Source organism: Rhineura floridana, chromosome 4 (genome assembly GCF_030035675.1).
Source record: "Rhineura floridana isolate rRhiFlo1 chromosome 4, rRhiFlo1.hap2, whole genome shotgun sequence".
NCBI lineage: Eukaryota > Metazoa > Chordata > Lepidosauria > Squamata > Rhineuridae > Rhineura > Rhineura floridana.
The window spans coordinates 105,757,710-105,769,860 of NC_084483.1; the positions used below are offsets into that span (position 1 = coordinate 105,757,710).

Below are 12,151 nucleotides of genomic sequence, written 5' to 3' on the forward strand. Positions count from 1 at the left end.
TGTAGGTTTGTTTGTTATCATTTATTTACACTATTTTAATCAGCTTTTCAAATGAAAGTTGCCCAAGGCGATATACGGGGGGGGGGGACTAAAACAACAAAAACCAAGTAATAGAAGTATCATATGCAACACATATTAATGATCCAGGAAATTGAGTTTTGCCAAAATGTTAATTTGGTTGCAGACTGCAGCGCTAAGTCAGGTAAATAATGATCTGCTAATATTTCTTTAGTCCCCATGCTTTTATAATACATTTCAATGTGCATTAAAAACATGTTAAAATATACCCCCTCCCCCAAACTCTCTGCATATGCAAAAAACGATGGGTGTTTGTATCGGAGATGACTACAAGAAATGACTGGCTCACAAGACCACTCAAAGTTTGTGGTGACACATTTGACATTAGGAGTCTTATACCTGCTATTGCTCAGGAGTTCTAAGAAACAAAAAAGTGCAGGTTTGAAATCAGTGGTGAAAATCAGTGCTGTTTTGAAAACTTCACCATTTTGATTCAAAAGAACATCCAATTTTATCCAAACATAGATGAAAATCTGTTTGTGATCTCAGGAACCATCAGGCAAAACTTTGTTCTGATATCTAGAGGTGTCCAGGTGCAGGGCGAACAAACAACTTTCCAAAATATATGGTAGATATGGATCTAAAAAAAACAAGAAGTGTCCTGAGTCACCTACCCCATCCACTGGGTCACCTCAGTTCAAAAGTGGGAGCAGAGGGAGAGATTACCATTGAGCTGAAAACTAGACTTACAGAGACTTACAGTGTCGTGCTTAGAGGTAAGATGACTTAGCTGAAATAACACTTTGTTCACTTGCTAGATTTTTACAGGTTTCCACAGGCTTCCGTCAACCTAGTAGCAAAACATTACCTGCCACTTGCCACAGGGTAATAGATCCTAAATATCTGCCAGGTTTGGCATGCCAATATGTTTTTCAGTGGAGGTGATGAAGGTTTAGGAAAAACCTCTGATTCTATTATGAGGATCCCAGGGGAAAAATGTCTTTTGGCTTTTGGAATGTTGCACGACTTATCCATGCCTTTCCATTCTTTATATTAAAGATGCACACCACCTGTTTCCTTGCAATGGAAACAGGTCGTTGAAGCGTACTGAATTTTTACCTAAGACTGTTTCTTCCACTGTAGTCCATGGCTTTTTTGCTTCTTGATGCCATTATTTCTTGTTACCATGCAACAGGTTTCAGGTACGGTGTGACCTGTGTCTTGGTTAAAAGCACACCTTGACTTTCTCCATCCCTAATGACTGGATTGTTTTTTGCACTTTCAGGAAAAAAATTAGTGCCTTTTATTAAAACCATGTGATATTTTGGACATCAAGATATACATTTCCCTATCTGTGGGGCACACAAACCTGAAAAGTAGCGTGGAAAATTAAAAGGCTATCCCTATTTAAAAATTAGCAAGTGGGAATATGATACACCAAAGGGAAGAGTGTGTGCCTTGGGGGCGGGGGGAAACAACATTCTACTTGTGAAGATTTTTCATACTGCAGAGGTGTACACAATCAATTTTGTTCTTTTGTAAAGTATTGTTGCATGCCACCCCAAGCTCCAAGCAGTGAGAGATCTCCAGGGGTCACTGCACTTGCCCAGGGTTTGGTTTCCTTGCAAAGAAGGTCAGCAGATATTATGGTGTCCTTATAATATGTGGTATATTTACACACATTCACAGCCTGAGCATAAGATAGAGGGGTTCAAAGCATTAGCAGTCCAATAGATCTTGCTTTTCCATTAGGCTTATAGGAGGCATCCTGAAGCCATTGTGCAAGAAGCAGGCCTCTTCACATGTCTCCAGTTTCTAGCCTTTTCTCCGACTCAACTAAAAACACAAGCCTGTCTTAGGCCTCAGAAAGAGGGAGGCTCTCCTGAAGAGTTTCAATAAAAATAGGATCTCCCTGGCCTATTCACCACTTAATGGGCACTTGACAAACCCATTAGCCCACCTGGCCACTCTAGTAGATTAACAAAGAAGACTCATCTGACCAGTGGAGCAGGTTTCTCAGCTGCGGAGCCCACCTCCAGGTGCAGGGTTCCAAATTAGAGGCTGGAAGGGGACTCATAGAAATCATCTATCTCAGCTCACAAACCCATAACAGTATACACCTAAGACAGATGTAGAAGCGGAAGAGCAGAGTGAAACGTCTGTCCAATCAACTTTGTTATTATCTACTTGAAGTCCCATGTACACTCATAGTATTTTATTGATATTTCAAATGCCATCCATATACATGGCATTTTAAAGAGTGACATAAGAAAAGAAATTCCTCACATTACAAGGTCTCATTTTAAGAAACTTGAAGTACATTGCAAATCAAGGCAGGCAGGGCAGGGCATTAGATAAGAACCGTTCAAGTTATGTGAGGGACAAATTATGCAAAATCAGTGAAATCTGACTGATGTGTAGATATCCCAGTATTAGAACTTATACATCAGTTGTACCTTTTTAGTACAACAGTCTGTTTTGGGAAATGGGACCTTACAACATTTGAAATTCTCAACATTTTGGTTGGGTTTTTGAGGAAGGAAATATGTGGCAACCAAAATACTTAAAATTTATGACAGTGGGAAAATATGCTTCCTGGGCTGAAGGAAAGAATATATTTGGAAATTAATCTTGACAAAATTCATTGCCAGTGTATGCCACCAGGCCCCATGGAAAGTGATTGGCTTATTTGTTTTACTCAGTCTTTACCATGCTATGAACCCCTGGTACACATAATGTTAAACATATGTATCCACTGTCAGACCATGGGTATTCCCCCTCCCCCATGGGAATATTTGGGTGATTTCTGTAACCTGTAAAACTGACTCATGGCATAGTCCCCAAAGTGCATTGCTGCCACAGACCTCACTGAAGTGATATAGCTTGAGGTTACAGAATACAAACCTTGACTTTTGGGGTGGAGGAAAGAGGAAAAAGCAATGGGGACAGGGGCGGCACCAGGCAAGACTGGCCCTTGGGCACCAGGCTGCCCCAGGCCTGCGATGCTATAGCCCAACCCCCCCGATACAGGAGGTGCTAATAAGCCCACCCGCATAGCTCAACTATCTCTTGTGCTGTGTGAATGACATGCATGCGTAGTGCACATGCTTGCCATCAATGAAGAGGGCAGTGGCAGTGTTAGCACCTTAGGCAAACCCCTGCTGCCATCTTGGATGATGGCTGGCATGTGCGCACAGCATGCACAGCATTCACACTAATGGGAGAGGTAGGTGGGGCATGCGTGCAGGTTTACTGAAGCCCACACTGTCTGTATTGGGGGTGCCTGGGAGCTCCCTCTTTGTGATACGTCGCAGGTGGCAGAACCCAACAGTGTCACGGATTACAGACTTAGGGTGGGAGGATGGTGGCAAAACCCAACACTGTAACGGATTAAAGAACGGCAGCACCACCCTCCCACCCTAAGTCTTTAAATAATGAACATCATGAGAAATCAACAGTGCTATAATGTAGTATTTTCTATGCGCAAATAGGAAAACTGAAAAAATTGTTCCACAAATCAAATATATTTTTAAGTCTAATTAGAAGTGAAGTTTAATTTGCAATGTCTAACTACAGCTGAAATTTAATTTCTGTGCAGATTTTTTTAAAATTTCAAGGCACTTTTACATTTCACTTGATATCTGACTTTCGACTATATTTTTTTAAAACCACCTCAATTTCACAGTCCAGCAGATTGATTTAAAGCAGCTTTCCCCAACCTGCTGCCCTCCAGATGTTTTGGACTAGAACTCTCAAAAGTCCCAGTTAGCATGGTCAATGGTCAGATATGATGGGAGTTAATTCCAAAATTCTGGAGAGCATTAAGTTGGGGAAGACTGATTTAAAGCAATAATGTTAGATAGTAGGTTATAAAATTCAGTCATTTACACCATGTTTATCTACCTGAAACATCTACATAAAAGTCATACCACTTGTTGGGAACACTGAAACAATGTTCTAAGCAGCAGCAAACACGTAAATGTTTTCAAAGAGCATATCAAGTTAGAGTCATTTGCTTGAGAATTGTTTTCCAAATTCATATTGTCTCAGCATATGGTTGATAGTTTAAAGAGGATAGCAACAAACTAGAGAGGATTCAGGGTTTGAAATGGATGTGGAAACTAGGGCTGTGCCAAAAATTTCTGTCATTTTTTCCAACCGTTCTCCTTCAATCAATGAGAAAAGAAATTGCATTCAGAAATTATGAAGGAAGAGAACGTTTCAGTGAAATTCTGATGGGGTTTTGCTGTGTCTACCTTGCTTTCAAGGTGGTCAAGGAGCGTTGTGTGATTTCTTTCATTCCACAAAATCATTTCTCCAGGGGTTTGCATTCTGCAACCTTCCTGCGTGCTCACCTTTCCTGAAAATCCCATGACACTCTCAGCTAGGCTTTTCTGTAAACATGGAGAGGTGTGGGTTGCCTACTGTACACTTAACAGCTGTTTGATGGTGTTGTTTTTAAAGCCAAATCTTTTCACTCTTAAATAAATTGTTGTGGAAAAGGGGCTTCTTGTAAAACCATAATCAGCATGCTCAGTAGCCAGCCTCCCTGCCTTGTTGTGCTTCAATTAAAGCTAAGGGTAAGATAATTATGCGATAACTTTTACCATGGGGGCTTTTTCAGATCAGGAATCACAGGCAACTGGAGAGGCTTCAGAGCTCTGGAGAAATGTTTAATGGAAAGAAAAGCACATAACCACCCACAGCTACCTTACAACGATAAGTTAAGCTCAACCCCCCCACGCCCACAAAAACATGAATGTATTTAAAAGTGCCCCAAGGAAGGGGAAGAAAAATGGAAGCCTCTTTCATAGAAGTGGAAAATTTTAATTAGAGGAAAGGCTTTGGTATAGCACTAGTGGGAAGTGGATGGGCATGTTTTGTATGCAGAAATAATGGTGGTTACAATGATAGTTTCAAAAATCTGAAATGTTAGTATAAAGATTTTCTTTTAAAAATTGTAGGGATCCTTGATGGAAAGAAAACAGAAGCTCTTTTCAGACAACATATTCAGGGTGACTGAATAGACTTTGTGAGTAAATCTTATGAACACAGGACCTGTATGTGCATAAGCTCCGTACAAAAGCTCTGCAAAAAAGAAGGGTTGTCACTGTCAGGACCAGATCTGAGGTTTGTAGCAAGTTGTAGCTGATATCTGTTTTTAGAAAGATGGCCAAGGACCAGAGGCAGAAGATGCCAAAAGATGGACTGAAGGTCATGTACTGGTCTGGATTGAGCAAATGACAACTGAAGGGCCAGAGGCAGGAATGTAGTCAAAGACCAGTTGGACTAGGAGATGGCTATTGCTACTGAAGAGATGAGTTGCTCAGACCAGGAGCTGGCTTGGAAGGTAAGGTTTTACAGGGCCTAGTGTGTCTTCTTCAGTTTGTGAGGTCAGCTGACCATCTTCAGGCCATGCAAGTCAGCTGATAGCATTCTTACTAGTACTACAGCCTGTAAGGCACCCTTGACTCACAAAGCTTAGTCCTCTAATAGTGATGGGGAATCTGCAGCCCTCTAGAAGTTGTTAGACTATAGCCCCCACCAGTTCTGTCCCTTGTCCATGCTACCTAGAATTAATGGAATTAATACCTATTGGGTTCCTGAGTTGGAACCTGACAACAACTGCAGGGCCACAGGTTCCCCATCCCTGCGCTGTAGAGGCAGGGTTGGTGGAGGTCTCTGATTGCAAAGACAAGCCTCTCTGCATATAAATTGTACATACTTTGGGCTTGCTGATAAAGTTATTGAATCCATGTCATTACATAGTCCACACACAAGGCTAATGGGTTTGATTTTGTCACACAACTCACACACATGTTCCCTCACACTACATTTTTGCTGGAATGGGGTTAGTAAGCAAAACTGCAGTAAAGGTTCAAATTGCAGGTTTAGGTTACAGATTGAGAAACTTTTGAGAGGGAGGAGCCATACCTCAGTGGTAGAATGCATGGTTTGCATCCAGAAAACCCCATCTCCAGCACTTGGTATCTCTAGTTAGAAGGATCAGGTAGGAGATGATGTAAAAGACCTTAAATATCCTGGAAAGCCACTGCCAATCAGAAAAGACAATACTGAGCTAAAGGGACAGTTAGTCTGGCATGGCACAGGACAGGGTCCTATGTTCCAGTTCCTGATCAATTATTGCTTCCTATCTTTAAGAACAATTGAGGTCCAACTTTCACCGCTGTGACACCATGTGGTTGCAGTGTCCATGAAAATACCTGAATTATAGAGGTGAGGCTAATTGCATAGGCCCTTTCCACGCCATTGTCATCTGCTGGGTCTGTATTATATTGTTGTGAGTTTGGGGGTTGGAATGGATGATTCCTGTGGGTCCCCTTCCAGCTTCTGATTTAGAATCCTGTGCCTTGGGGCTGGTTCTGCTGGCCAGATGAGTTTCTTTTGTTAAGCTAATAGCATGGCGAGATTGTTAGGTGCCCAGCAACTGGTGAATGGGCCAGGAAGATCCTTTTGTCATTGGAACTCTTAAGGAGAGCCTCCCCCCCCCCCCGGTGGCTAGCAGAGGTTTGTGCTTTGAGTGTGTTTAGGGTTGTCTGGGAATGCCTGGGAACTGGAGGCAGGCAGAGGATAGCTCTTTGCACCATGGCTTTAGGATGCCTCCTGCAACCCTGATGGAAAAGGTGGATATTGGACTGCTGATGCCTTGAACCCCTCCATCCTAAGCTCAGGTTGGAATGTGTGTAAATAAATAAACCATATTTCATAAAGACACCACAGTCTCCGCTGATCTTCTTCCCAAAGGAAACCAAACCCTGGATGAGTGCAGGGACCCCTGAAATCTCACCGCTCGGAGATTGGGGAGGTGCGCAACAATATCTGACTAAGTACATTTGCTCTGTGATCCAACATGAGGGAGAAGGGCAGTTAGAGGACCTTTGACATTTTCAGAATGAAGTAGGAAAATTGAACCTGTACCAAGGGCAATACTAATCAAAGAGTGGGAAACATTTTCTGTACATCATTTTATTTAGTTACAAAATCTTACTAAGTTAAGATGTCCACACCTCCGGCACTGGAGGCATTCAAGAGGCAGCTGGACAGCCACCTGTTGGGTATGTTTTTTAAGTTGGATTCCTGCATTTTGCAGGGGGTTGGACTCGATGGCCTTATAGTCCTCTTCCAACTCTACTATTCTATAATTCTATTTGTGTAGCTCAAGTGGAATGGAACTGTGTAGTGTTATGCACTTAGGATGGAAGAGAAATTTGATTCAGTTCACATTTAAAGGCAAATCTGCTTCATCTGCACTTTCTGAAACAGTATACAAACCAAAACACAGCCATCTTTTGAAATTCACAGTTCTCTATATTTTGCAGTGCAGTTCTCTAGCGAAGCAATGTGTACATAGATGCATATACTAGAGTGTGCATAAAACTGCATATATTACTGAAAATAACTTACAAAATGCATTATGTTAGGGACAATTGCTTTGCAAAAATCTGTGGATTAGGAGAAATTCATACTAAAATTTTCCCAAGAACTTTTTTTAAATCACAAACTGATATGAAAATGCAGAAAACTAAACTTAAGACTGAAAAAAAATGAAAAATGGAGAGGACCTGAAATTTTAAAAATGCATCCATTCCTAATTAAGGAATGATCTTCCTGACGAGGTGCGCCTGGCACCAACGCTGTTATCTTTTTGGCGCCAGGTCAAGACTTCCCTCTTAGGCGTTTTAGCATGTGTTTTTAACTGGCTTTTAAAAAAATACGTTTTGAAATTTGTATATTTGTTTTTAATGTTTTTTAATTGTTGTAAACCACCCAGAGAGCTGTGGCTATGGGGCGGTATACAAATGCAATAAATAAATAAATAAATAAATATGTACTTCCCATTTTCCCAAGAGGTCAGCACTTACAGTGGAATGACTTACAATGTCTTGGTAACATTTGTTTCATATACAAATATACATGAACATGGAGAAATGGAGAGGTACCCAGTCTGTAAAGTTGTAGCAGTTCCATCCCAAGCAAGCAGCATCCTCTTGGAGGCATCATGGCTCCTTCTCGCTGGTTGGATAATTCAGACATGTATCATCCTCATTAGTCGCAATGGGACTTCTCATGATATGACAAAAATAATTGTCACTCTTAACAAAGTGCTGCAGTATGAAGTGCTTTCGTTTACTGTTTCAGTCAGCCACCCCCTCCTCTATAATACGCCATTCCATTCCCCCTTCGATCCAGTACTCCATTCCCACTTCCCAAAAATCATTCAACATTCTATGGCCACTGAGCACTTTCCATTTATATTGGGCTGTTTTGATATTCCCTCTCCTTTAGAGGGTTTTTTTTTTTAACTTCTGCAATCCTCAAGGTTCCTACGGGTCTCCTGAAAACTCCCTCACATGCGTGAGTGGTGCCATTTTGGCTTTTTAAATAACAGCACTCACACCTGAAGTTCAGACATAGAAGAGATGATAATGAAGTATACTAAAGATGGCCATTTAGAAGCCATTACTCTACAATTAAATATAATGTTACAATATTTGTCTTCTTTTTTTTGGAAGGTCTTCCATAAGAAATATTTGCTACAAAAAGAAAACAAGTAAAGATACTGAACCAGGCTCATTTATCTTGATACAATTAAAGGCAAGTTTGACCACTTAAAATATTTTTTAAAATGTTATATGTACTAAGTATTTTTAAAAAATGAATTATTTTTAAAGGAACAATTATTTAGCCAAGAAAGAAGGGGGCAGGATGCTCAGATCACACCAGTTTGTCAAATCATTGTAGATTTTATTTTGTAGATATTTGTCTATGGATGTCAGAAGAAGTCAATGGAATTCAGAAACTACCTTGCTCAATTAAAAGATTTCAAAACAAATGAAGTGATCCTAATACTTGAAAACTGTACACTCTAGCCATTTGTAGTATTCTAAATTGGCTTTCACACATCTTCATTAGAGTAATAATACAGAGCCCATATTAGGATTGTTAATGTGAGTAAAGTGAGCAGGTAAAACAAATGGAAAAATTGTGGACATAATGCAAAATAATAACTTTAAAGTCCATGAGTACACCAGAAAAGTTTATCAAAAGTGAGTGTTTCAGTGAGGATTATGCAGGATACTATCTGCAAACTAGACAGTGAAACAGTTGCAAATCAGTCATATTAGATTAGTTTCTCCCATCTTCATGTAGAAGTGGTTTTCATTAAGGATGGGACCCTATGAAGGCAATATGGCTTCATGAAGTATTTGTGCAGCACTGTTGTGTAGTGTGGGTGAGAGAGCATAATTTAAATAGCCTGTTAAGAAACAAAGCAGGTAAATTCTTTTAAAGCTGCAACAATCCTCTGCGCGCCTACTTGGAAATAAACTCCATTGAGCTGGGAATGGACTGCCTTCAGGTCGATCCCAACTTATAGCGACCCTATGAATAGGGTTTTCATGGTAAGCGGTATTCAGAGGGGGTTTACCATTGCCTCCCTCTGAGGCTAGTCCTCCCCAACTGGCTAGTGCCTGCTCAGCTTGCCACAGCTGCACAAGCCAGCCCCTTCCTTGTCCACAACTGCCAGCTGGGGGGCAACTGGGCTCCTTGAGACTATGCAGCTTGCCCACTGCTGCACAGGTGGCATGGCACGTAACCCCTGAGCCACTTACTGTGGGGGTGATCTTTGGTCGGCCCTTGACACCCAGGAGACGCGAGCAGGGATTTGAACTCACAGACTCTGGACTCCCAGCCAGGCTCTCCTCCCTGCTCTGCTATGTGAGACTTATCCCTGAGTAAACAGATTTGCACAAGGGGAAACTGGGTACGTTTAGAGTGGTCTTTCTGTGTAGGGAGAGAATAGGTGCATGTAAGGAACTGGATGAAGCCTTTCTATGAATTGTGTCACCCATCCACCCAGATACTGCCAATGATGAAAATAAATAACCTGGCCAGGTGTTGTGTTTTTCACCAATAGCATCTGCAGAATCCATTAGGTAAACCTCTCATGGTATGGTTCTAAGCTGCGTCTGTCTAGAGATCAAGTTAACGGCAAAGGAGTATGGTGGCACAGTTGTTCTGGCAGGTATAGATATTTCCTTTTCTAATTATAATAACTATTCAAGGTGCAGGAGCCCTGTCCCCTTTTTTTCACCTGGCCACCCTACACAGGAGAAGGAGCTGGTAAAGTAGTTGACACCCCTGGAAGGAACTGACAATTATCTTTGACATGGATGAGTGTTTCCTCTTTGAAAAAAAGTTGCTGCTTTTTTGTTGGAAAATATATTTCTTGGCTTTTATATAAAATACTCTCCTTTAAAAAATTAAATACTACTACTACTACTATTACTACTAACAATAATAATAATCAATAATTTGTTACTATTTATTATTTTGGATTGAATACTCTGTTTTTAAAGGCTATCTTTTGAAAATCAGCCTGAATTAACAGGCCACTATTTGTAAGCTGCTTTACAGATCTCTATGTGGTAGCTGCAGAGCTTGGAAGTAATTCGTCACTAGTAACAAATTACTTGTAATTCAAGTGGGTAATTCCTTTACACTTTGATTGTAATAGAACTAGGAGTAATTTTATTACTTTTGAGGAGTAATTGTAATGTCTCCAGGATTACTTTTGGACATTACTTGGGGGGGGGAAGCAGGGGAAGTCATCTGCTCCTCTGATTTGTGGATGAAAATCATGTGCCTCAAACTGGGCTTCTGTGCAGCGTCGCTCTTCTCTCATGCTCTGTGGGTCGGTAGGAGGAGACGAGGGAGGAGGTGGAGAATGAGACGGGGTGGAGTGGAGAAAACAATTGTTTACAAAAAATGGATGGTGGTGGTGAAGAATGGAGTGGAGGGGAAAAGGAGCCGAAGGGCAAGAACATGGATAAAGGAGGAGAAGGAGGCAGCAGCACGATGGATATAAAGAACTGTGGAGGTGCAAGATGACAGAGAGAGAGAGAGAGAGAGAGAGAGAGAGTGAGTGAGTGAGTGAGTGTATGTGTGTGTGTGTGTGTCAAAGTAGCCTCCACCACCCTCTCTGGCTACTGTGCTGCATTTGTTTGCTTGGGTGAGTGTCCCTTAGTTGGTGGCATGGCAGGATCTGGGAGGTGGTTAAGTGAGAGAGATTATGCTTGCCGGCTGGGGGGGTTGTGCACTTGGTTTGACTTGCAAATATCTGAGTAGCGGCCTCTGCCTCCCTCCCCACCTCCTTTACCAGCGGAGAGACCACCGTTGCTATCTTATGGATAACAAGAATTATTCTACTGCCTCTCTATGTGTGTGTTTATTTTTAATGTTGTTTTAGGCTACTTAGATGTGCAGCAGACAAGGCCAGCACCTTGTAGGTGTTTTTTTTTAAAATAACTGAAATGTAATTGTAGTGATTACTTTTGAGAAAAAGTACAGTAATCAGTTACTTTCAGAGCAATTGTAATGGTAATGGTAATTACTACTTTTTGGGCCATGTAATTGTAACTGTAATTTATTACTTTTTAAAAATAATCTTCCAAGCTCTGGGTAGCTGTTACTAAATGGTGGGCTGTTTGTATTTGGTAGAAATCATTGCCATACTACCTTTAACTCTCTTGAAAGCTATTGCATCTTTCTATTTTCCACTACAAGTTCTGTTGTCTTTTCCCCTTTATTATTTTACTAGCACATTAGACTAGGGGTTGCCATTATTGGGCTCTGACACGTGGCCTATATGTTCAGCATTCAGTCTGATTTGCTTGCACGAAGCTTACGCAGTGGTTAGACTGTGCATGGCCTTTATTGAGCATTAGTTCTCATTTGTTTATGGGACAAACAACAATTAGTATCCATCCCACATTCATCCTGATTTGCTTGTGGGGTGTTTCCCTGTCTTCCTGTTAATCATCCGCTCATCCCACACTTTTCAGTGCATTTCCCCATCACTTTCCAAACTGGAAAAAGTCTGTTATTGTTGTTGCACGAGGGCTTTAATCCTCTTTCATTGTGCAAACCTGCCACCCTGGGCTCCTTCAGGAAGAAGGGTGGGATATACATTTAATAAATAATAATAACCTAAAGTTCTAGTACATGCTTCTTTTATTGTATTTATTTACAAAATTTATATAACCACCCTTCATCAAAAAGCCACAAGGTGATTTACAACATAATAACATAATAAGCAGCATAATATAAATAC

At 41.0% G+C, this 12,151-nt stretch overlaps 1 protein-coding gene across 4 annotated transcripts in view; it reads left to right on the top strand.

Annotated features, from left to right (window-relative positions):
- Positions 1-12,151, top strand: part of PDE7B (phosphodiesterase 7B) — a 309,082-nt gene that overhangs the window by 61,633 nt on the left and 235,298 nt on the right. For 3 of the 4 annotated variants that reach the window (XM_061623935.1, XM_061623931.1, XM_061623934.1), the window contains exon 2: positions 8,553-8,634. The exons of the other annotated variant lie outside the window; for it this stretch is intronic. Coding sequence is in view for 1 of the 3 variants with exons in the window: in XM_061623931.1 (XP_061479915.1) it covers positions 8,553-8,634 (82 nt within the window). In the remaining 2 variants the exon portion in view is untranslated. The remainder of the gene's footprint in view (positions 1-8,552; positions 8,635-12,151) is intronic. 4 annotated transcript variants of the gene reach the window in all.